General features: G+C 45.9%; 1 protein-coding gene and 1 long non-coding RNA gene across 4 annotated transcripts in view; one reads left to right on the forward strand and one right to left on the reverse strand.

Annotated features, from left to right (window-relative positions):
• The window catches only part of LOC135240683 (NALCN channel auxiliary factor 1-like), an 82163-nt gene that overhangs the window by 52365 nt on the left and 3023 nt on the right, over positions 1-26775 (forward strand). For all 3 annotated transcript variants that reach the window (XM_064310520.1, XM_064310521.1, XM_064310522.1), the window contains exon 2: positions 26220-26391. In XM_064310520.1, coding sequence (XP_064166590.1) covers positions 26220-26391 — 172 coding nt within the window. The remainder of the gene's footprint in view (positions 1-26219; positions 26392-26775) is intronic.
• On the reverse strand, positions 21402-22584 carry LOC135240684 (uncharacterized). The gene is made up of 2 exons (XR_010325748.1): positions 21839-22584; positions 21402-21607 (listed from the first exon to the last, which is right to left on the reverse strand). It is a non-coding gene; the product is annotated as an uncharacterized LOC135240684 (long non-coding RNA).

Raw genomic sequence — 26775 nt, forward strand, 5'->3', positions numbered from 1 at the left:
GGAGAATAAGATGTTACATAAAGCTACTTATGACCTATTTGAAGTGAAGCATAGCCTCCAACTTTTGTTAAATGGATTGTAGTATTTTGCTGTTTGTAAAAAAAATAAAAAAAGTAAAACGATTTTGCTATTCACATAAATTCATGAACTCGCTGTACTGAATGACGGAGAAAATCAAAGACGTTTTCGTGAATAATCCCGACAACTGCATACACTGGGAGCCATTGTGAGATTCTGCCCTTAACAAGCGGTGAAGACAAAGGCCGTAGTAAAACAAAGGGTGCAGTTACAACGCATGAAATTATAGCATGCTGCCTGTACCGTGTGTGGGCCACCTCATCTAAGTTTACACTATCTATCCATATCACTTAATGTAAAAAGATGTAAGGCCTTGTTTTTGCATCGTTAAGCGCTAATTAATTCAAATACAGTTTTGCCATAAACATAACTGTTGTGCTATGCTTTGCCAAATTTATATATCTTATTTTTGACAAGTTAATATATACTGATCTTGTCCTTTCCTATTTGTAGAGATAAGTTACAACATATGCATGTAGTACAACCTGAAGCATCCTACCTGTTGCCATTAGGTCAGCATTCTGATATTTGGGTGATTGACAGCGATTGATGTTTTTTGATGGGGACAAAAGACAGGGATTAGAGGGTAAGGGTCAAAGACGTGGGGACAGGAAGCAGAGGTCAGAGGGCAGAGGATTGAGGGCAGGGGTCAGTGTGCAAGGGGCAGGGGTAGGGTAGGGCTCAGAGGGCAGGGGTCAGAGGTTAGGGGCTTGAGGTCAGGGGTCAGAGGGCAAGGGACAGAAAGCAGAGGTCAGAGTACAGGGAGCAGAGTGTAGGGGGCAGAGGGCAGGGGTCCAAGAGTAGAGGTCAGATAACAGGGGACAGAGGGCAGGGAGCAGATGATAGGGGACAGAGGGTAGATGGTAGGGGTCAGATGGCAGGGAGTAGAGGTCAGAGGGGAGAGGTCAGATAACAGGGGTCTGAGGGCAGAGAGCAGATGATAGGGGACAGAGAGTAGATGGTAGGGGTCAGAAGGCAGGGAGTAGAGGTCAGAGGGCAGGAGTCAGAGGCCAGGGGGCAGAAGGCAGGGAGTAGAGGTCAAGAGTCAGGGGGTAGGGGGCAGGGAAGGGGTTGAATGTGATTGTACAGCATTTGCTGACCTTGCCTGCTGTAATGATCTGCTATTTGTGTCGATGTGCTGAAGCTGTGTGGTGCTTGATGGGTTTGGGTTGCATTTCTGTTCAGCCTTAAATGGGCAGCTCTCTTTACGCACGCTGGGAACATGCCATACCCAGCCTCACCAGCGATACACACGCCCTACACAAGCCACACACAGCGCATACACACAGCCCATACACACAGCCCATACACACAGCCCATACACACAGCCCATACACACAGCCCATACACAAGCTTACACAGCCATACACCAGCCCTAAGCCTACACAGCCTACACGCCACACAGCATACACAGCATACACACAGCCATACACAGCCACACAAGCTCTGCGGATGGGATGAGATTGATTCATTGCCCAGCAGTGCTGTGCGTTAGTGCCCTTAGAGGTTGCAGGTTCAAGTTACAGGTGGGACATTTCCATTGTACCCTTTGATCCATGTACTTAACCTGAACCACTTCAGTAAATATCCAGCTGTATGATGGATTGCATGTAAAGAATTTAAGCTGTGTAAGTCACTCTGGATAAGTGTGCTGCTAAATTCCTGAATGTAGAGGTTAATGTCTAAGGCATTGACTCACCCAGTGCCAAACGCTCTTGAAATGCATTAGGTTTCTGATGCAGGCTGAGAGTATGCAGGATGGTAAATGGTAAATGGACTGCATTTGTATAGCGCTTTTATCCAAAGCGCTTTACAATTGATGCCTCGCATTCACCAGAGCAATTAGGGATTAGGTGTCTTGCTCAGGGACACTTCGACATGCCCAGGGCGGGGGATTGAACCGGCAACCCTCTGACTGCCAGACAACCGCGCTTACCTCCTGAGCTATATCGCCCCCAGGATGATTTGGATCCCTTGTTCACCCATGAGTTTGGTGCTTAACTGTGGAACGCTTCATTGCTTGTCCAGCCAAATGAAATCGATCACTTGAGAAATGTGAAATGATGCAGTTCACCTTCAATTCAGGTGCCCACCAACCATATCATGAATGTCAACTGTACCCCTTTTATAACAAAATATATTAAAAAACAAGAAAATATATGTGGGTATGGTTTTGAATCAGAGTATGATTTAGAATCAGGGTATGGTTTTGATGGTTTTGAATTAGGGCATGATTTTGAATCAGGGTATGGTTTTGGTGGTTTTCAATCAGGGCATGATTTTGAATCTGGGTATGATTTTGAATCAGGGTATGGGTTTGAATCAGGTTGAAGCTGAACACAACAGACCTATTCAAGAAATTCAGTCTGCCATTTCTGACAGTGTATTGTTTTTTATTCAAATAGAGTGATATCTTACCTGAATACATTGTCATATTTTGAGAAAGGCCAGCAAGTACAATTATGTGTCAGTGGTCATGCTCAATAGACCTTCTGGTTTTAAACAATGACAATTAATTAACAGTATTGTCACTGCACCGTTTTTGGTGAAATCAATTTACTCTTAGTGTGTAGGTATGAACCAGGAACTACAGTACATTGTTTGCTCTATGGTAAAAAAAATTAAAATTAAAATTAAAAAAAAAAAACTAGTCAAGAGTTGAACATCAGTGTACTCAAACATGAGTTATCCACTATGCTAATGTCAAATCTTTGGTTGCCAGATATGATACCAGTTAAACCATCTAATCACTTCTGTGAGAGTTGGTGGTATATAAACAGATATGGCAACCCTGGAATTAAAACTCATGCAGAATGAGAATAAACCATGTCTCATTTAAAAATAATATTATAGACAGGAACACGAGGAAAGGTACTCTGTAGAGCTTCACATAGGGTTTTAAGAGCTAGAATCTCTTGTCTATAACCTCCCATGGGAATTAGCAGTACTGTGAGTGGAGAAAGGCATGATATTTACACGGGAAGTGAGTCAATATTTAATGATCACAGTTCATTAAATATTGGTGGTGCAGATCAGCGGAAAATAATGCTAATGTGATGATCAAAATGTGTAACATGCTTACTGGGGTCAGCCATTTTGTTTACCATGGCAGCCTTTCAATTGTCTCCTTATAAAAATATTTGACAACCCCTTTAGTTTTTGCTTGACAAGCACAATCACCACGTGAGCGTGATTCCTCGATGAACTGTTTGCTGTCTTGTGGTCCCAGTGTGTTCCTGAATAAGGTCTCAGGCTTAGTGTAATCACAGAATTAAATACGGTCTAAGGGTTACTATTATGCCAGTATTACAGTAAATATGGTCTTAGGGCTAGTATGATCCCAGTATTGAATACAGTCTAAGGCTTAGGATGATCCCAGTATGATATAAGGTCTACGGTTTAGGATGATCCCAGTATGATATAAGGTCTACGGTTTAGGATGATCCCAGTATGATATAAATTCTACGGATTAGGATGATCCCAGTATGATATAAGGTCTACGGTTTAGGATGATCCCAGTATGATATAAGGTCTACGGCTTAGGATGATCCCAATATGATATAGGGTCTACAGTTTAGAATGATCCCAGTATGATATAAGGTCTATGGCTTAGGATTATCCCAGTATGATATAAATTCTACGGTTTAGGATGATCCCAGTATGATATAAGGTCTACGGCTTAGGATGATCCCAGTATGATATAAGGTCTACGGTTTAGGATGATCCCAGTATTAAATATGGTTTAACACTTAGGATGATTCCAGTATTAATATGGTCTAACACTTAGGATTATCCCAGTATTAAATAGGGTCTATGGTTTAGGATGATTCCAGTATTGAATAGGGTCTAAGGATTAATATGATCCCAGTATTAAAGGGAGGAGGTGCAGGCCTGTTATGCATGTATTTGAGCTGAATGTGGGTCTTTTTCCACTTTCATCTTTCATTCTTATTACGCAACTTGTGTCTGACTCACACAAGTCATTTTCAGATTAATAATAAACATAAATAATTTCCATCAACTAGAGGTTTGAATGCTGCAGTTATTAGCAAAAGAAAAAGAAAAAGCCTGAAGTACAAATTGAGGCATTAATCTTCGGTGTTGAAAGGGCATGTCATCTCAGTAGAGGTCTCCATCCAGTGCTCAGATAAATGATTTTGATAAAACTAGTGATGTGTGTATGAAATGTTCGAGAATAACTGAGCTTTTAAGGAAAAAAATCATTCTTAGCAAAACATTGCCAATACAAAGCGCATTATAAAACAAAAAAATATATACTTTTGGTGAAGACTCAGACCAATTCATAGGAGAGGCTTATAGATGACAACTGCTACCGCTGAGCGTGGGACAAGTCATTGTGGCACAAATGTGGACAACTAAGCCTCATTTTTTGTCTGATTTGTGTTATTGTGTTACATGAATTGGATAGCTTAAATATGCTATTACATAACTGGTGCTATATAATCATTGTGATTATTGATTTTATTTATTTACTTTTACATCATACGTAGTTCCCAATCGCATGTCTGTTCTTTCAGAAGCCTCATCACTTTATTGAGTTGGTGTAATTCAACCGAGACACTGTGAAATCTGCAGGAAAACATGTACTGTCACACCTGTCTCATCATCAGACACTGTCCACTGTCCCTTTATCACCTCCCTTGCCTGGCACCTGCCTTTCAACAGTGGTTATGAGGAACGAGGTGGATGTTTTCAGCAGTGCTTTTTAACAATACACTTTTAAATGAGGTGGATGTTTTTAGCGGTGCTTTTTAAGAATGGATGCTTTTTAAGAAACGAGGTCGATGTTTTTAGCCGTGTTTTTTAAGCAATGGATGCTTTTTAAAAAACGAGGTGGATGTTTTTAGCAATGCTTTTTAACAATACACTTTTAAATGAGGTGGATGTTTTTAGCAGTGCTTTTTAAGAATGGATGCTTTTTAAATGGACTGCATTTATATAGCGCTTTTATCCAAAGCGCTTTACAGTTGATGCCCCTCATTCGCCAGAGCAGTTAGGGGTTAGGTGTCTTGCTCAAGGACACTTGGACACGCCCAGGGCGGGGTTTGAACCGGGGTTTGAACCGGCAACCCTCCGACCGCCAGACAATCGGTCTTACTTTAAGAAACGAGGTGGATGTTTTTAGCCATGTTTTTTAAGCAATGGATGCTTTTTAAGAAACAAGGTGGATGTTTTTGGCAGTGCTTTTTAAGAGCACACTTTTAAATGCTGCTGCGGTGTATCTGATCCAGTCCGTGGCTTTTGGAGGGGTTGTTTGAGTATGCTTAAACTCACTGTGTAGTAGATAAATAGTCGATTAAAAGCAATTACTAATACTGATTACTTCCTAATTGCGGTGGATAGGGGACAACATGCAAGAACCACATGGGGCGGGTATGAAGGGCAAATGAGGGGTAACAGACCAATACCCACACAGAGACGTTTTAGCATTATCAACGTCTCATAATGTTTATAATGATCGCAAAAATGGCGTGCTGTACCTTTTGCGCCGGGCGGTTCTGCGTTCGAAACGCAGCGTGAGACGAAGGAGCGCGGCACACGCTCAGAACAGAGAGAGCGAGGCTCGGGCGACGAAGCCTGTCACCTGACAGAAGCCTTTTCCCGAGCGCGAGGGTGAAACCCCGCTGTCATGGCGACATCGATTCAGGCCGAGAATTGCGGGGCGCCGTCCGACATTCCTCTCGAAACGCGGCGTTAACATCAGACCGCCCTGTTTCCGCTCCCGTCGCCCCCGCTGCAGGTTAACACCTAAAATTACTCCGCAAAGATGTAGTAAAACCTGTGATATCGCACTGAAAGCTTCACTGGAAAATATCCCAACATTGTGCTCCTTGCGCATTTGCCGGATGTTTGAGATGCAGCTGCCTGTTTAAGAGCATGTCAGATCCTCTTAGGGTTTGTGAAGATGGACAGACAGGGAAGCATTTCTCTTGGTTGTCTTGTAAAAAAAAAAAAAGTTGAATGCAGTGCTGAAGGAAGCCAATCTTCTCAAAAAGGTGAAAGTCATTAATCACAGCTAGGCGTGATGAACAGGCACCTGCACCCCTGACCCTTTCAAAGCCTGTTAATGCAAGTCAGCGGGAATCAGGGCAGTGATCGGTGCGTATCAGGCTCTTAATCACGAGTCCAGCCAATGCCGGCACTGTACATGCAAATCAGCCCGAATCAGAGCAGAGTTGGCACTGCGTGTGCAAACATGCGGGGAGCGCATGGGTGTTAGCGTAGCTCGTGTTTTTAAGTGCTAATCAAAGCACAGTTGGCACAGCTCATCTTGTTAAGCATGATTCAGAGCAGTGTTGGCATGGCTCCTGTAAACAAGAGCAGAATTGGCACAACTCGTGGCAGTTAGCATGGATCAGAGCAACATTGGTGCTGCTTGTGTGAATTAGCATGAATCAGTGCACTGCTTATGGTATGTAGCATGGATCAGAGCAACATTAGCACAGCTTGTGTGAATCAGCGTGAATCATTGCATTGCTAGCACTGATCATGGTAATTAGCATGAACCAGAGCAACATTAGCACAGCTTGCGTGAATTAGCATGTGTCAGTGAAATACTAGCAGTGCTCTATGGTAATTAGCATTAACCAGAGCAACATTAGCACAGCTTGCGTGAATTAGCGTGAATAAGTCGCAGTGCTAGCACTGCCCTTGGTAATTAGCATGGATCAGCCCAGCGTTAGGCCTGAGGTAGCCGTGTGCTGCGGCATTAAGCTCGGCAGTGAGGCACTGACCCTTGGCAGGTCAGGCTTCAGCGCAGCATGCGTGTGGCTGAGGTCGTGGCTGGGTTAAGCCGGTGAGGCCAGGCGGCAGGCGGCAGCATCGTGGGCAGGTGCGGCCCGCGGTGCGGGTGCGCTGTCCTTAACGCACTTAGCGCTGAAGGGCACCGGGGAGAGGACGAGCCCCGCTGCTTAAAAAATGGACGGTCGCCCTGTCTCTGGTGATTTGAGGACAGTGCGCCTGTGGAGAGTGAGGACTCCATATGGAACCGCTCGCTGTGATCTGGAAGGTTCTCTCCCAGTGCCCGGACACACCCCCACATCTGCCCTCTCCCTCCCAGTGGAGGCTTTTTAATAATAATAATGTCATAACACCTTTTATTCAGGCAGCTCATTTCAAGCACAAAGTGCTTCACGGTGAGTAAAACCCACGATGTGCATTGTGCAGGGCAAATGATAGTAAACAATAATAAATATGATAAATAAAAGTAATAATGAAAGATGACAGTAAGACACATCCCAGGGTAAAACTATTATTTGAACAGAGTGAAACGTTTACAAAGCCAATCATGTAAAAGAGTATTTTAGCAGGACTAGAAAGAGGAGACAGACTCTGGTTTTTTTTTTGTTGTTGTTGTGTTTGTCAGCAGAATGTGGGGACATTTTTGGCAATTAAATGTGATGCACATCATTTTTTCAGCATTTCCTGTAGTAGAGGGTAGAGACTCTTGCTTTACGTGCATTGTTGGCTCAGTTTTGGATACTCTGTATGCCAGGAAGTGGCTCCTGAACCACAAACTACCCCCCCAGAAGAATGTACATGAACACATCATCTTTAGAACCAATATGCTCTTGACTCTGAAAATGGCAGACACACAGCTGACTGGGAGGTGTGTGTGGTGGTGGTGGTGGGGGGGCCGTGGATATTTAACCCCCCCCCCCACCTTAGCTACGTCCCTGCCTGACTGTGAACAGGAACGGTGGCTTCCAGCGTCACCCTGTGCTTGTTTAGACTGAGATAATACTTTAATAAGAGAGTCTGAAGCCAAAAATATTTCTCCCAATTTTCACAGTAATAAGGTGTTCCCGGATCATGTGCTCCCTGGGTCTGTGGAGTACAGATCAACCCCCCGAGACACGGAAATTCATTTTTGTCCCCTGTGGGGGACATGAGTCTCTGGTCTACAAGAGACGTTATAAATTAAAAAAATTCTATTGTTGAAAGTATTTTCATGTTTTTCTCATTCAAGACACTTTGTATTTTGTCAGAAAAACCTTATTCTTTTGCTGGGTGTCGGGAGGTTAAGAAGTCTTGAGGGTCTTGAAATTAGGTGTTCTTTTGCTCCTCTTTTCCAAGTTTTGGGGGTATATCTATGTCTGGGAAACAGGAAACACTTTGAATATTAACATGGTTTTAAGGATGATATCGCACATCTGAATTTTAATTTGTGTTCCCTCACAAAAGTACAGTAAACCTTTTAAAAATGACCCAGTTGGAGCCAAAATAAGGATTGACCGTCAACTGCAAAATATTTCTGAGCTTCATGACCATCTGTCCAGTGAAAATCTGGAGAAATTAAATATGCACTGCGCCCTACATTATTTGTGAACTCTCTTGGTCTTAGCACTAGCATCAAGTAAAATAATTTAAAAAAGCAAAATGAAATAATAGTAATTCCCATGAGTGCAAAATGTAATATGGGCTGCTCAACTGTCAACAAAATCATGTTTTTCAGTGCTGTGCTTGTATTTGTACCATGATGTGACATCTGTTGTATAAACAGATCCAGGCTAATCTGAACCGGTCTGATATAATGCGAAATAGATGGAAACAACTTCCTAGTAATTGAGATCAGCACTGTACACATATTTATTTATTTATTGCTTTAATTTCAAATCCAAAGATGTTTTTTGACATTTAGTGGCTTACTTTGACATCACCTCAGTAAAAAAAAAAGGTAATCCTTGCACTGTTTAAAATGTGCGTACATATCTGTTATTTATGATAAATGGCCAGTGACCAAACCGCGCAAACCTGAATATCCAATACCTTAGTGTTTCAGTGAGACATTTTGACATGGCCTATGCTTGACATCCATGCTGAGTCATTTGCTGAAGTATCATTGAACCCCATGATAACCAGCAGCATTCCTGAACCCCGTACGTTCCGGAGCTGTCACTACGGACCGCGTTTGCCTGCCTACTGATTGCCTCCTCATACGCACACGCAAACTGCACGTACACACACACAAACGCTAACGTTCAAACATGCACGCACACTCACAAGCACACATTTGCATGCTGTCTCTCTCTCTCGCACACACACACACACGCAGGCATTCGCACTCACACACGCACTCGCTAACGTTCAAACATGCGCACACACTCACAAGCGCACATTTGCATGCTCTCTCTCTCTCTCGCGCACACACACACGCAGGCATTCGCACTCACACATGCACTCGCTAACGTTCAAACATGCGCACACACTCACAAGCGCACATTTGCATGCTCTCTCTCTCTCTCGTGCTCACACACACACACACACACTTGCTAACGTTCAAACATGCGCACATTTGCATGCTCTCTCTCTCTCTCCCTCTCTCTCGTGCACGCTCACACACAAACATGCGCACATTTGCATGCTCTCTCTCTCTCTCCCTCTCTCTCGTGCACGCTCACACACAAACATGCAGGCATTTGCGCACACACACACACACAGTCATGTATACCATGATAGGCAGTGTCCTGCTGAGCCCCTGTTATAAGCAGGCTCAATGAATATTCCATTCGTTCCAGCTGGCTAGTCAATGAGAAATTCTCAGCTGAGAATTGCGGGAGATGAGCCCGTTGCAAAGGAAATGGATTTGCAGTACAAAGTTGGCCTACATTCAATGAGCACACATCTGCATGTATGCGCTTATGTAATTTAGTAGCAGTGTCATTCATACAATACTTTTGTTATTCAAAAAGATATCAATACAAAAATATAAAGTATATATATATAGTTTTGCATCCACATGAAATTATGGAATTTGAATATATTTGAACATGTTGCATATTCCAAACTGTGTGCGTAGTCAGTGCAAAACAGCTGTAGTCAGCTGACAGGATCCCTGTGAAAGTGCTCTTTGGGTCTTTGCGTCAGAGCTGCTGTAATTGGCAGTGTGGATTTGTGGTCAGGCAACTCAAAATGGTAATGGGGGTGGGGGGGGGATTCATAATATGCACAAATTAGCTTTAAGCGGGTGTGCCTGGTCTTGTGCTTAAACATTGCAATACAAGCACAACAGCATATCTACTACTTGCACATCACTAGATCACATCAAAATGTTACTTTACCTTTAGCCTGTCTTCATGTGATTGGGTCACAGCCCTGGCAGCCTTCATATGATTGGGTCACAGCCCTGGCAGCCTTCGTATGATTGGGTCACAGCCTTGGCAGTCTTTGTATGATTGGGTCACAGCCCTGGCAGCCTTCGTATGATTGGGTCACAGCCCTGGCAGCCTTCGTGTGATTGGGCCACAGCCCTGGCAGCCTTCATATGATTGGGTCACAGCCCTGGCAGCCTTCGTATGATTGGGTCACAGCCCTGGCAGTCTTCATGTGATTGGGCCACAGCCCTGGGTTCCATCAGAACTCATCCTGCTGCACGCTGCAACAGCAGCGACGGAAGTGCGCTTCTCCAGCCAGACGGATCCGGCACAAACCAGTCTACCGACGGGCTCCATGAAACATAAGAGGCAAATGAGCCGCCCCAGATAAGTCAGCCTGCTAAGCGTTCGCTTGAGCAATGTGGCCATGAATCTGCTCCATTTAGCCTGTTACTGTCAGTACAGGAGCCGCTTATGTTAATTCTTCATTTGCGCGGGTGGGCTGTGGGGGAGGCTTCAGCCCACAGCTCTGAAGGAGGTCCAGACAGCGACATGTTTGCACAGCCCAAAAATGTCCAACAAGAGATCACATCAGATATTTAGATGCTAAGATATTTTGGTGGAATGAAGTGACAATTCAAGTGGAAGCAACAGGTTCCTGTGTTTTTTGTTTTTTTTTTCTATCTGTGAGCGGAATTGAGTGGAGCGATCTATAAATCGGGAGGACAAACAACTCATCCGCCGTCTGCAATCGACTGTAATATGCGAGGAAGACCCTAATCTGAGTTTTTTTTTTAAAATAAATAAATAGACAGGAATAGCTACGCCACCTACCACAGGAAGAGATTGCACTTCGATACCCTGTTAGAGAGGTGCATTAGCAGAAGCAGCACAGGAGTTAATGGATCAAGAGCTGATGAACGTAAAGTGCTGGAACTGCAGAGATGTCATCATTAATACCCCCCCTTGGTTAGGAGTTATTCATTGGCTAATTAAACCCGGAGACACATTGATTCTCCATTGCTGAAAAGGCTGGTGTTGCAATGCCGTGCTGTTTGTGTGGAGGGATGCCGCAACCCTGGCTGTTGTTTGGGTGCATTTGGCTTGAGGGACCCGGCGAGTTGAGCCTTAGAGTCGATCAAAGCCACAAAGCAACGCTCCCTAAATGGAGTCCAATGCAATTAAACGTCCAGGGCAATTGTAAATAAGTAGTAAACATGCGAACAGTCGCACGCCAGTCAGAAACACTGTTGCAGTTCCATGATCCACATATTCAAACCCAGAGAGCCATCTTAAGATGGAACTTTTTTGTCTTACCGCACACGATTCTTGAAGGTTAGCTTGAATAGCATTTTCACTGAACATCTCCCTGTGCCCCTGAGTTGTTTCACAAAAAGGTCCATTGCAGTATACTTAGCTGCCGCAACCTTTCTTATGAACAATATTATTGCAGTTTTCATTTGGAGCAGAGCAGGGTGAACACAAGGTTGGGGGCAACCTGTACATCTCATACAGGAGCTGCTCATTTGTCCATAAACCTGAACATGGAATGTTAATGCACTGTTCTGCTCAATGGTTAACTCCTGATTTCCCTGTGCATCCTGCATATTGTCTCTCTCTTTCTCTCTCTCTTGTTCTCAATCTCTCTCCCTCTCTCCCCTGTCTCTCTCTCTCTCTCTCTCTCTCTCTCTCTGTCTCTCTCACCTGTCACTCCCATCTCTCTCTCTCTCTCTCTCCTTCTATATCTCCCATGTCTCTCCCCTCTCTCTCTCTCCTTCTATGATTCTTCTTTCACTTCATCTCCTCAGTGGGCTGTGTTCTATTTCTGTATCACTGACAAGTCGAATATGTGCATATTTAGAGTTCTCTTTCATTTGATTGTCTGACCCCTTTCCTGTTTAATATGTATGGCTGTTTGCAAAAGCCTTATTCTCTCTGAATATTTTATGTGTACATGAATTCATTATGCCATGGTTCTAAATGACTATTATTTCCGTTGTATGAATATTCAGGGCCCCTGGTGTGAGATATGATCTTTAAGAGTTCTGCCACGGCAGTGAAGGGCCTCAGCTAAATGAGAGGTGATCTCGTTTAATTAAGATCTCGCTTAATTAAAGCTGTTCCTCTATCCACAACTCAGTACCTTTGAAGAGAGCCAACGTTTAGACCACCTTACTTTGCTTTTTCTCTCCTTCTATCTACCAAAATCCTAGATCTCCACATCATTGAAGTCCTTCTTGTCATGTACTTAACTAGAGTTTGTACCAGAGCACAGTGAAAGCACCTTATTTTGATCGAAACATCCTCCTTTAATTACTGATTTAGAGTATCTCTTAATCACCTGATTCTGAAACTATCCTCCCCTTTAATTCACTTGATTCTGAAACTGTCCTCCCCTTTAATCCACCTGATTTAGAGTGCCCTCTCCTTTAATTCACCTGATTCTGAAACTATCCTCCCCTTTAATTGACCTGACTCTGAAACTATCCTACCCTTTAATTGACCTGACTCTGAAACTATCCTCCCCTGTAAATCACCTGATTGAAAGCACCCTCCCCTTATTCATCTGACTTCCCCTTATACAGCTTGCTCTCATTGCTGAAGTTGTGGAGCAGTTGGCTTTGGAGAACTGTTGTCAATGTGAGTCCACACAAATCACTGTGGGAATTGCAGCCTTACCATCATTTATAGACATTTGTTTTCCATTAAATGAGTTCATTTGCACACAGTGTATGCTCTCGCTGTGTAGCATACATGGTGCAGCTATGGGAATGGTTTTAGTTCTCTATCCAGTGATCCTAGCGGATGCAATATCTGTATTGTTTTCGGCCAATTTTAAATCATCTTTAACATCCACGTATTCTATCATATTGTAGCGTACTTGGGTTTCCTAAATTTTCACTCCGGTTCTGTTTATGTGATTTCTTCTCGATGCTAAGCAGTTGCTGATTCTGAGAGATCGTCCACTGGCAGTGTGACAGTGTGTGCGTCTTGCAGTATATTGCAGCCTGCCGCGTCCGTCTCTGTCATTGGAAGAGCCTAGCGTTTCTCGCATTAGCATAATTAATCTGTCCTCTCTTCCGCGGCTCGCGTAAATAGCCCTAATGCTTGGATACGTCAGTCGCTCGATGAGCGGATATACTCCGGAGTGCCATTCTGATGTGTCCTGCCACCGCGCGCGAGGAAGCAGTCCGGTTAAACGAGCCGTGCGAGCCGCTGAGGTGACTGCGACACACGCCGTTCTCGCTCGCGCTGCCGTAAACACGCGGTCTGCTTTGGTAGGAATTCAGATTTGCCCAGTGGAATTTCCTGTCTCTATTCTCCTATTCAGCGGGCTTTTCTAGAAAAAAAAGGCAGCGCATCTAATTTCACAAAACGATTCCCTGCAGATGACCGTGGCCACGGAAACGACATTCAATTAAAGCAGGTAATTAGGAATAAAAAACAATGCGGTAGCGCATGCCGTCTGTTCCCGGAAGACGGACTGTTCCCGTGGCGACTGAACAGGGAAAAGAGGAGGGGTGTCCCGGTGGGGTGTGGGGTGTGAGGAAGAGTGTGAGTTTGCAGCTTGACCTACATGCGTACGCACCTCTGTGTGTAAAACACTTATTTACCCACACACAAGTCCCTTACTGAACATGATCATGCTGACTGCCACCAAGGAACTGGCAGACTATTTCATAACATCCTCTGATTATAATGTAAAGTTAAACACATACACATTTTATTTTTTGAGCCAGAGTAATCTATCCTGTATAATTTGACTTAATTGATGCATTTAAATGCACACACATGCCGTGCCATGGTAAGAGCATTCTTCTGATATGGAGCCTGTCAGACCAAAAAAGGGAGCTGTGGTCCAGTATAACTTGTATACTCCACACCGCTGCCTACATCTGTGACATCACAATCACCCACACATGTTTATATAGTAACTTGCATTGGCTACCCCACACCCCTGCCTACCTCAATGACATCACAACCACCCACAATGGTTTATAACTTACGTACCCCACACTCCTACCAACCCCTATGACATCACAATCTCCCACACCTGTTTATAACTTGCATGCCCCACATCCCTGCCTACCTTGATGTCATCACAATCACCCACATCTGTTTTTAACTTGCATACCCACACCTCATGACATCATGGCTACATGCCTACCCCTATGACATCATGGGCGTCATATGGCTATCCTGGGCTGGTTAAGCAAGAAAGTCCTTGGTTAGAATCCCAGCCTTTTCTGTTTGGAGGTTGCGTGTTCTCCCCGCGTCCACATGGGTTTCCTCCGTGTGTGCCCAGTGATGGATTAGAGTACTGTCCAGGGTGTATTCCTGCCTCTTGCGCAATGCATGCTGGGATAGGCTCCAGCACCTCCCTTGACCCTGACCGAAAATAAGAGGTTACGGATTACTGATGGGTGGATGGAGTTTGTTTTGGTTCTTGACCTTGTTTATGCCTTACAAGAAGCGGGTATGTAAATATGTTCCCTCCCTCCAAATATTAAATGAAAAGCAAAAATTATCCTCTACAGACTTAGAAAAATGGCTGTAATACCCAATCGACGGACAAATCCGTTTTGTATTTTTATTTATTTATTTATTTTTAAAAATTTTTTTACAGCTGTAGCCTCATGCATATGCATGAGCAGTTAATGAGCAGTTATACCCGGACCGTAGCTGTCATTACTTAATCACAGCTGTGATGCCGCACTACCTGCTTTCACACATAATTAGTTGCCATTGATATTTTCTAATGATCTTCGGAAGCGCTGTAATTAAATTTGAATCATTAATGTGAAATACATGGTTAATGGTGTTTTATTAAAAGCTTTTGTGATGAACAGTCATGCGGGGACAGGAAGTGACGGGAAGTGGCTGTTTCTGGCGTTCCTGCCCTGCAGCGGTGAGGCTGGCGGGGTGGCGGTTTGGGGTTCTGAGAACCTACCCCAGGGGCTGACACTGCCGCCTGTTATTCATAACGCACATCAACATTACTCTGACAGGCTTAACATTACTCAGCGCGCTCAACTTGACTCAGCCCTTCCTCTTTACTCTATACCAGCAGGGTCACTGCATAATGAAAACCAGGTAAACCAAAGGGGTGACATCGGAGCAGCATTTTTAAACGGTTTGTCTGTGAAAGGTCGCTGTGTGGTGAGGTGTGGTGCGGTGTGGTGTGGTGTGGTGTGAGGGGAGTGGTGTGGTGTGGTGTGTTGTGGTGCGGTGCGGTGCGGTGCGGTGTGGTGTGGTGTGGTGTGAGGGGAGTGGTGCAGTGTGGTGTGGTGTGAGGGGAGTGGTGCAGTGTGGTGTGGTGTGAGGGGAGTGGTGTGGTGCGGTGTGTGTGTGCGGTGCGGTGCGGTGTGGTGTGGTGTGAGGGGAGTGGTGCAGTGTGGTGTGGTGTGAGGGGAGTGGTGCAGTGTGGTGTGGTGTGAGGGGAGTGGTGTGGTGCGTGTGTTGTGGTGCGGTGCGGTGCGGTGTGGGTGTGGGTGTGGGGAGTGGTGGTGCGGTGCGGTGGTGAGGTGAGTGGGCTGAGTGAGTGAGGGGCTGAGGGCTGAGGGGCTGAGGGGCTGAGGGGGCTGAGTGAGCTGGCAGGCTGGGGCTGAGTGGGCTGAGTGGGCTGAGGCTGAGGGCTGAGTGGGCTGAGTGGCTGAGGGGCTGAGTGGGCTGAGTGGGCTGAGGGGCTGAGTGGGCTGAGGGGGCTGAGGGGCTGAGTGGGCTGAGTGGGCTGAGTGGGCTGAGTGGGCTGAGGGGCTGAGGGGGCTGAGTGGGCTGAGGGGTGAGTGGGCTGAGTGGGCTGAGGCTGAGTGGGCTGAGGGGCTGAGTGGGCTGAGGGGCTGAGGGGCTGAGTGGGCTGAGGGGCTGAGTGGGCTGAGTGGGCTGAGTGGGCTGAGTGGGCTGAGTGGGCTGAGGGGCTGAGGGGCTGAGGGGCTGAGTGGGCTGAGTGGGCTGAGTGGGCTGAGGGGCTGAGGGGCTGAGTGGGCTGAGGGGCTGCAGGCTGAGTGGGCTGAGGGGCTGAGTGGGCTGAGTGAGCTGAGGGGCTGGGGGCTGAGTGGGCTGAGTGGGCTGAGGGGGCTGAGGGGGCTGAGGGGGCTGAGTGGGCTGAGGGGGCTGAGTGGGCTGAGGGGGCTGAGGGGCTGAGTGGGCTGAGGGGCTGAGTGGGCTGAGTGGGCTGAGGGGGCTGGCAGGCTGAGTGGGCTGAGGGGGCTGAGTGGGCTGAGTGAGCTGAGTGGGCTGAGGGGGCTGAGGGGGCTGAGGGGGCTGAGGGGGCTGAGGGGGCTGAGGGGGCTGAGGGGGCTGAGTGGGCTGAGTGGGCTGAGGGGGCTGAGGGGCTGAGGGGGCTGAGTGGGCTGAGTGGGTTGAGTGGGCTGAGGGGGCTGAGTGGGCTGAGGGGGCTGAGGGGGCTGACCGGGCTGACCGGAGGTGGCGGTTATGGCGGTTACGGTGCTGTGGAGCGGTTTGTCACGCCGTCTCTGCGACAGATTGCGCTGGGGCATCCTGCGGTGCTGTATCCCCCTCTCTCCTAGCGGGAGGGGGGGAAGGGGGAGGAGAAAAAAGCAGCCCCCCCCCCCGGCCAGCTCTCCACATGGAAGCCCTGACTGTGAAGAGGGAGCAGATTCCTACGTTTCCACTGTGACGGTCTACAGCAGTGCCTTTCAAGACCTGAGTAAACAGCCTGTGCAGTGTGCCTCCCTGCAGTGCAGGAGCTGGCAGTCATTCCAGGATATGTCCGTCAGTGCTGTTTAGCATCCTGCGTGAGCACAGTCAGTATGCTCCGCACTGCTGTTGCAGCGCTGCAGTGGAGAGAGTGCACAGGGATCACTTCATGCAGTGGAATCAATGAGACAGAGGTAGGGGTGCAGGGGGCACAGACAGCATGGAGGAGGTGACATAGCATGTAGAGGGCTAGCACAGCATAGAGGGGGCTAGTACAGCTTGGAAGGGGGTTAGCATGGCATGGAAGGGGGCTAGCATATTATAGAGGGAGCTAGCGTAGCATGGAAGAGGGCTAGCATAGCATAGAGTGGGCTAGCATAGCATGGACGGGAGCTAGCATAGCATGGAAGGGAGCTAGCATAGCACAGAGAGGGCTAACATAACACGGAGTGGGCTAGCATAGCATGGAGGGGGCTAGCATGGCAAGGGAGGGGGTAGCATAGGAAGGAAAGGGGCAGCTTGGCATGGAGTAGCTTGCCAGCACCCCCATATACAAGCAGGATTGTGATCGCAATGCCCACATCCTGGTCCGCAGCCGCAACCCCCACCCCCCCACTGTCCCAGGCCGTGATTGCAACCCCCCCTCCCCAAACCCCTGATGTCATTGCACCCCCCAACACTATATAGTTCCTACATGCGTGAGAGGAGCTGAATGTTGGTAAGGTCGCACAGCTAATGGTGTGTATTAAGTGTGACGGGACTTGCTTGCTAGCTGTAGCAGTGCTGACTGCATTTCCACCGAGGGATCTGGCGTGCTAGAAAGCTGCCTGCTCCTCTCCTCTCTGCAGCAAGTCAGAGAAAGTCAGAGACTGGAGAGCAGGAGAGGGGGTGCATGCCCGGTGAGGAGGCGCACTTAAAAAATGGTCCACTGTTCCTGGTCCTGGAACCGCCCCCCAACCGAGCTGCTTGGCTTTCCCAGATTCCACATATCCACGTTTTAATTAATGCTGCTGAACCCATCGTCATTTTTCATGTCGTTGTTTTAAGGTGATTCAATCAAAAGTTGTCCTTAACTTTGACTTTCACTTGCAAAGTTAACTTGCCAAACTCGGCTGTGAATAATTAACTATGAAGTCAGAACTAAGGACAAATGAGTGCACACGTGATTAAACGCAGTCCCTAAACTCATCTGTTTTGTTTCCGAAAAGAAGTGAAATTGTAAAATAGTTTTGCATCATAAATGTGTTAATTTATTGTGCTGAGGAAGGGTGAAAATATTTAAATGCATTCAAATTTTAACGTGTAACAGGAACTTAAACACAGTGGGAAGAAGTTCAAGGGGACACTGTAGGTGCAATAGGCTTTTGGGTGGCTGTAGTTTTGAAGAATGATCAAATTAATACTGAATGCAAATTAATCATGTAAAACTGTTACTCAATCATAATGTCATTTTGAAAGTTGCATGCAGGATTTTGACAAATAGTGATCAGTATGCTTTCCAGCGTTAAGATGAGGCTCAGACTCAGTCTGTATCTGCCAGAAAAATAATGAAGTTATTGTGGCTATATGACTACGTAACATTGATGGTATTGAAAGTTTTGATATATTCAGGAGTGAGTATTGGATGCCTAATGACTTTTTAATGCGGTTTTTACATTGATGTGTGTTATTCTGTAACCTATACTGTTATTCTGTGTGTTACACTGTACTCTAACAGTGGCAATCACAAATGCTTGTTGTGTTAGCAGCTGTAGTTTGCTGGTATACAGAACATATATATATTACTCATAGTCAAATGCAGGTGCATTGGATACCCAGTATAGAGTATATTGTGAATGTTGTGGCTAGTCAAATATTATGTAATGCAAAATATGATTGTTGTCTGTAACTTAGGTATGCTTTTGAGCAGTTTTGGTACTTTGGAGTGTTTTGCTAGCCTGAGTTTAACTTCTGAATGTGTTTGTATTAATATGCGTATCAGGGCCACTTGACGATGTTACTGGACTGGCTTCAGATTCTCTGGTTCTGTTCCCTTTCCAGGGGTCTTCCCGCTCTCCACTGTCTCATTAATGGGCAAATGTGTTTCTCTTATCTTTTTAGTCTAAGGCCTGGCCAGGCATTGATCCACACAATGCTTAGAGCCAGAGGACCACCTGCAATCTTGATATTGTGCAGCTTTATTGAGTTGGGGGTGGTTTCACATGGGCCTACCAGAAGGACACGCCCCTTTGTGGCGTGTCTTTACACACACACACACACACACACACACACACACACTTGATAGTTCTGACTGCAGATCTAAATGTGACTCAGTGCATCTGACTGAATCTATCACGAGAGAGATGACAGGAGACTAACTAATTTGCTAACCTCTGAAATTACCTCCTGCAATACCACTTTAGTAATAATAACAGCACATACACGACAACAGTGTACTGAGATTAAGCCACAGAAGCACCAAATGTATTCTTGCTCGCTTATTTTCTTTGTATATTTTCCGTATCTGCAACAATAATATTCCTGTCCCGTCACTGGGTGCTTTGGGCGCTGTCCGTCGTGCTGAATGAGACTGAGACAGTGTAAGTGTGATGCATCTTTCTGCTCAGTTTGTTTCTGCAATATTTTGCGTTACTGGAATATTGCCTGGATCACACAGACAGACAGCATTCCTGAACTGTGGTTCCATTAGCTCCCAGGAATGCATAAAAGTCCCCTTCAGACAGGAAAGGAGGTACATTTTGGGGGATGAAGGATGCATCAGGTGTGCATGCAATTTTACAAAATGGTAGAATATACAGACAGCATGGAGGGGGTAGCATAGCATAGAAGGGGGCCAGCAAAGCAAGCAAGAGCAAGCAAGGGCTAGCATAGCATGGAAGGGGGCTAGCATAGCACAAAGAGGGCTATCATAGCAAGAAAAGCGCTAGCTTAGCATGGAAGGGGGCTAGCATAGCAAGCAGAGGGTTAGCAAGCAACAGTACAGAGGGGGCTAGCATAGCACTCAGAGGGCTAGCACTATAACAGCAGTTGCCAGGATGTTCTATATCCTGTAGGAGGGGATGGAGGAAGGGGTAGGCCATAGGGGACATGCACTGTACAGTACTATCCAATCTATTCCCTAGTACCAGAAGAACCATTCCAGTTCAAGTAATCAGTTGGTCCTTGTACCATCTATGGGTGGTCTATGCTACGGTTTTGAATATTGAGGTCAGTACTTGAACTGGAATTCCAATTGCAGGGTTTGTATCTATTCAGTGAAGGACAGCCTGAGAACTCTGAGAAAGATGATTTGTTGGCTGTGCTTGTTTTCAGAGGAGTATCTCTTAGCACTTGGTTACAGTTTCCATTGTTCAGGGTGAGCAGTGGGGCGTCGGTGCTCACTGTCACAGGACATGAATCCAATCTACTGTTCTCAAATTTCACATCGGTTTCTCAACCACCATTACCACATTGTGATACGGTTGTACGTGTAGATGTTTACGAATGAAATGCTGCCATCGTCGGAAAGTGCGGTGAAATGTGTTATTTAATTGTACTTTTTTTGTTAGGAAAAGGCTTTTAGTTGAAAAGTGTCATCATTCATGCTTCATCTGTCTCCCTGTCCTGAAGCAGTCCTAGGACAGCCTGTCATTTTCTCCAGTTCTGACAGATTTTGTTGACTGCATTTGTGGCCATGCACATGTTCGAAAAAAACTGTTTGAAAACTGTTGACTTTAGACCTTGAGTTTATTTTTGCAATTCGCTCTCACAGAGTCCTGCAGGGTTCTGTGGTCAATATTCCCACTGCATCCTGGGTAATCAGCAGCTCATTTACACTGCAGTGTCCAGGGAATCCCCAGCTTTGACCTTTCAACCTTTGCCACAGTACTGTTTGTGTACAAATTGGAAAATAAAGTGTCCTTTAAATGCAATTACTTCCCGGTGGAAAATGGCTTCCACCTTCAAGAAGACCGTATAGGTTACACTGCAGCACTGCCATACATTTCAGAGGAATATGTACCAAGACAACTTTAAACTTGCAGTAGTTTCGAGGTGAGTGATGCTCAGAACATGTTAACAACGTGACTTGTGGTTAGACAGAGAGCAAAGAAAAAAGCACTGTCTTGCATTTTGCATTGAAGCTTAGGCATGAGGACGTGTGTAATGTGGAACAGGCCTTCAAAGTCGGAAATGCTTTAAATGTTGAAATGCACGGTTGGGAAAAACACAAGCGTGGAGTTGAAAATGTGAAATTGAGCTGAATCAGCAAACGGGGAAGCGTTTAGAGACGCGAAAAGCCGCAAAGATAAATTACTAACAAGACACTTCAGGGCTTCAATCAGAGCAGAGACGCTGGTGAAAGCCCTCAGTCAATTACAATATTATTAGCTGTACAGTGAAATGGTGAAATCCACAGGGAGAGGCCGGGGAGTGTGGAAACAGAACGCAGAACAAAGAAAGAATGAAAGAGAGAAAAACTAATGAAAACGAGAGGAAGAAAACAATGTTTCATAATCTAAGTAATTCTAGGAGCGGCAATATTTTTGTATCAACAGGCAACGTCTAGAATTTGTCTGGTGAAACTTTATTGACACTGTGGAAATTGTTGTTGGGTAACGAATGCTGGTCGAAAGGCGGAGTATATTCAACTGTCAGACTGTGGAAGTTGAGCTTCAGTCGTCAGACACTCGCTGGATGTTCAGTGTCGGCTGTTGGACCTGTGCTGTACAATGAGGCAACATATTCAGCTGCTTTCCCATCTGTATTCTCTCCACCTGCCACAGTGTAATAGCATCTTTTTGTATTCAGGTATACAGTATACAGTACAGCTCAGACCTGGCAAAATAACTGCCTGGGATCTGCACTGAAATGTGCTCTTTATGGCAAGTTAAGTTGTAGCAGACAATTTAAGCTAAAAAGCAGAGTCAGTGCAGCAGAGTATTGTGGGTAACTGGAATAAATGGGTTGGCAGCACCCCGTGACCTGAACACTTAGAGGAAGGTTACCTGGGGGTATGAGGCTGTGTGTTCTGAGACAGGTGCGTTCCTTCTGTGGCGTTAAAGTCGACAAGTTGGGGTGGAAAATAAATGAGGGGCTGGGCTGGCTGCACAGGAGGCGCAGGAAAGAGAGGTAGATACTCTCATTCCCTCCCTCTGTGTCTCTACACCCGTTGCCTTTCTCTCTCTCTTTTTCCCTCTCTCCATCTCTCTCTCTCTCTATCTCTCCCTCTGTCTGTCTCTCTCACTCTCTGTCTCTCTCAAACAATGCCGTAATTTATCATTGCACACTGACAGAGACTGATTTTAGCAGCAATCTGTGTGGTTCCTGCCTGTAAATAGGCCAAAGTACAGCAGAGTCAAGCCATCGCTGTTAACACCACCCGCCTGAATTGTGCTAATAGCAGCACTGCTAATAACACTACTTGCCTCGCTACCTGCATCACTATATTGGTATCAGCGCCATGCTTTTTGCTTACGCTCTTAACAACGGACTGAAAAATGCTAATGCTATTGTGTCATTATGCTTACGGAAAGTATGATTTCAACCATAATCCCATTGAACTATATTAATACATTCTGCGGTTCTACAATAGTTTCTGATCTCATTTGTACATGCGAGTTATCTTCAGCACGCAGGTGTGAACGTGCTCGCCAGCTGCTATAAAAGACGAAGGAAAATCCACATTGACATTGGAAGTATAAATGGAGGTATTACCCAGAGCAGAAAAAAAAACATCAACAGGAAGTCTGAGTCTAACTGTGGACAACTGAACTGAACTGTGCTGCCACCTTGTGGTGAAGCGGGGAGTACGGGCAGAGCCACAAGATGCACAGGGCCTAATTATAGAGAAAAGAAAACATGGCTGTGTGATGATACAGATATGAATGTTAAACATTATGCAACAGATGTGAACTGACGTTGAAAGAAAACAAAGTAACGTTGAAAGAAATTGAAATGCGCATTTATTGTTCAACAAGATTTTAAGGACTTCCTTTACCAGTACTAGCTTGGAGAGCAGCAGTTGTCATCTACGTCAGTGCAGAAGTCAAGAATTCATTTTGGAGGGGTTAAAAATTCCGAATCAAACTAGCGTACTTCAGTGCACACACAATTGTAGATTGACAGGGTGCAGAAGGGTTGTTGCTGAATGGGGGAGCAGGAAGATTAAGTTAAGATTGCCACTGATTTCACCCCACACTTTGGCAATATTAAAACATACTGTACACAATTATCTCCTGTGTATTATAACGTCAAGTCACTGTCAGGAGATTTGAGCTCTCGTTTCAAGTGATACTGTACCACTTCTTCAGCAAAGCAATTTGTAACCTGTCCTGCTGGGTGTTTTTTTTTTTCTTTTTGCGCACAACAAAGCAATTATCTTCAAAGAACCACGGTAAATTCAATTTTTAAATTCCAGTGGAATTGTATCATTTTGGAGGCAATAAAAGCACTAAGGTGCTACTTTCTTAACTGATGCCTTCACATGTCAGCAAAAGTCACATTTCCTCAATACCCACACATTTTTAAATTAATTCCAGCGACACCCTCCTTACGATTATTAGCGAGGATCATAAAAAATGAAAGGCTGCTTTGAATTTGTCCGCATAAAGGACAACGCTTTGTTGACGTTTTCCACCTAAATACTCATCATTGATTGTCATTCTTTTTTCAAAGGAGCTTGAGATGCTTTCTTTCACGTTTCGGAAAATACATTTATTTCCCATTAAGTGCGCACGTTTGATGGGGAAAAACTTCGCTGATGCTACAGATTAGGAGGGGAAGAGAGTGATGTGGCATTCACGCGGTGACAGCTTTTTGTTTTCGGTGCAATTTGTTTGCGATAACGGAGCAGTAATCTGTATAGATCTGGAGGAGTTAGCGTTATCCTCTGCCTGGCCTGTGATGGCTTGCCTATGTGCGGAGGCAAATGACTTTTGGATTAATGTCAACACGCGCCAACTCAAATGTCACTGTGACAGTGTCGCCATCCTATTCAGGAAATGTTCAGAAATCACGCGGATACACGCACACATGCGTGCATACATTCATGCGCTTGCATACATACCTACATACGTGCACTCACACATACCAATGTACACAGAAATAAACTCACACACACAAATGCATGCATGTACGCACACACACACACACACACACGCGTCACAGTGCCCCAAGCATATATATATTACGAGTTAAGTTTCTATCTCATAATAACAAGAACAAAACAAAACTATACATATATATATATATAATTATATATGAATGTGTATAGCTTTTCATATGTTTGAGTATCTGAGCGTCCGTCTGGCACCGCACACGGGCCTTAAACACGCCCACCAGCCGCTGCTTGCCTCAGCTGAGGTAAGGGCCTGTATCAAACTGGACGGGGTTTATTTTTCGGTGTGTTAATCACTTCGACCCGGGACATCCCGTCCTTCCTTGGCGCGGTGGAGGGGTTTTCGGAAGCGCGGTACCCGGAGAACGCGCAGCGGCGGAGGATCTGTCCCGCGCAATCTAACCGCCTCCTAAAGAAAGTGGAAATGGGATTTTTTTCGGAGACGGACGGCGGCTAAATGGGACCGTGGCTGAAGAGGCTCCGCTTTTGGCTAATGCCCCATCAATAATTCAGGTGCCCAGGAAAGGGAGACGTGATCTATGATGGCGTACTCGGTGGTGAGACGGGACACTGGCTTTCGGGCGAATGTCCCGGACGGGCAGATTATCCATCGTGCTCGTAATTACATCAGACGTTTAAGGGCCGAATTATGGGCTTGATTCTGGCACGAGGGGACGGTCCGAACCCGAAGCCCCCCCCCCCCCCCCACACACACACACACACACACCTCCAGAGTCCTCACTGCTGCATAAATAAGCAAACATGGATATGATCAATGCAAATTATATCATGTCGTTTAGTTGGTGACATGAGGAGTGGGAGAAAAAAAAGCTATTAATTTGTGTTTCCTTCCGCGGGCTTCCCATAATCCATTTCAGCACGTCTGAATATTTAATCATGGCCATTTCTCTAACTGTGCACAAGGGAAGTGAGGACACTGGTCGTTGGTGTTGGGGGTTGGGGGGCAGGGGGGGGGCTGGGGACTGACTGAAGCAGAACAACAGCGGAACATTTTGATATGAATTTGCAACACAGCATCCCGAGCTGTTATCAATTGCCCGACATGCATATATAAACGAGTTGGCCGTGAGTGTACGTGAATGTTTGTTTGTGTGCATGTGTGTGAGTGTGTGTATGTGTGTGTGTTCCCTGTGTATGTATGAGTGTGTGTCTGTGTACATGAATGTTTGTTTCTGTGCATGTGTGTGTGTGTGCGCGCGTGTCTGCATATTTGTTCATCTATGTGTGTGTGTGAGTGTGTATGTAAATGGTAAATGGACTGCATTTATATAGCGCTTTTATCCAAAGCGCTTTACAATTGATGCCTCTCATTCACCCATTCACACACACACTCACACACCAACAATGAAAGGCTGCCATGCAAGGTACCAATCAGCTCCTTGGGAGCAATTAGGGGTTAGGTGTCTTGCTCAGGGACACTTCGACAGGGCGGGGAATCAAACCGGCAACCCCCCGACTGCCAGACAAACGCTCTTACCTCCTGAACTATGTCGCCCCGTATGTGTGTGTGTATACATGTGTCTGCAAGTTTGTGTGTGAGTGTATGCGCGAGCTTGTGTGTGCTAGTGTGTAGTGTGTGTGAGTGTGCATGTGAATGAATGTGTGTGTGTGTGTGTGTGTGTGTGAGTGAGTGAGTGTGCTTGTGAGTGAATGCGCGTATGTGTGTGAGTGAGTGTGCTTGTGAGTGAGTGAATGCACGTGTGTGTGTGTGTGTGTGTGTGAGTGAGTGAATGTGTGTGTGTGTGTGTGTGTTTGTGTGTGTGAGTGTGGCACAGTGGGTAAGGAACTGCGCTTATAACCGAAAGGTCGCAGGTTTGAATCCCGGGTAAGGACACTGCCGTTGTACCCTTGAGCAAGGTACTTAACCTGCATTGCTTCAGTATATATCCAGCTGTATAAATGGATACAATGTAAAGTGCTATGTAAAAAGTTGTGTAAGAGCGTCTGCTAAATGCCTGTAATGTAATGTAATGAGTGTGTGAGTGTGCTTGTGAGTGAGTGAATGTGTGCGTGTGTGTGTGTGTGAGTGAGTGTGCTTGTGAGTGAGTGAATGTGTGCGTGTGTGTGTGTGTGAGTGAGTGAGTGTGCTTGTGAGTGAGTGTGTGTGTGAGTGAGTGAGTGTGCTTGTGAGTGAATGACCGTGTGTGAGTGAGTGTGCTCGTGTGCAGGCTCATTAATGGCGACGCTGATGTGTAACACTAATGCGAGCTGAGGCCGGATTCTGATTGGTTGGCCCTTGTCTCTCTCAGGCCGTGTATAAACCGTGGGTGTGTGCACAGCACTTCCGCACGACACAGATGCACTGCAGCAACAAGATCCCGTGCAAGCAATACTGCCTGGAGGTCCAGCAGAGGTGCCCCTTCATCCTGCCGGACAACGATGACCTCATTCAAGGAGGAAGTCCCAGTTTCATCTGTACAGGTACAGGTCTGTCCACACACGCAGGAACACACGGACTTAGAACTTTAGTATGAACGTGTTCTTGGCGCCATCTAGTGGCCTGCGGTGGTTAGAACTGGCGATGTTGATTTCCAGAGCTCAGTTAGTTTAATTGCCTGGGTTGTTGGTGGTGGGGTAGGAGGGGGGGTCCTGAGGCTCATTTCTCAGCGTTGGGTGGTGCTGTAATTCTGGTTAACGACGCCGTTTAAGGGAGCGCCCCTCGCGGAGAGCTCCGACTGCCCTGTCGGATGCCGCGGTAATGGGACTCCTCGGAGACGACGGAAGGGGAAACGGCGCGCTTAAATAAAACCAATTAAAATTTTTTTAAGTATGTCAAAGGTGTAATTAGCGGTCCTTTTCATGCTG

The sequence above is a fragment of the Anguilla rostrata genome, chromosome 15, assembly GCF_018555375.3.
Source record: "Anguilla rostrata isolate EN2019 chromosome 15, ASM1855537v3, whole genome shotgun sequence".
NCBI lineage: Eukaryota > Metazoa > Chordata > Actinopteri > Anguilliformes > Anguillidae > Anguilla > Anguilla rostrata.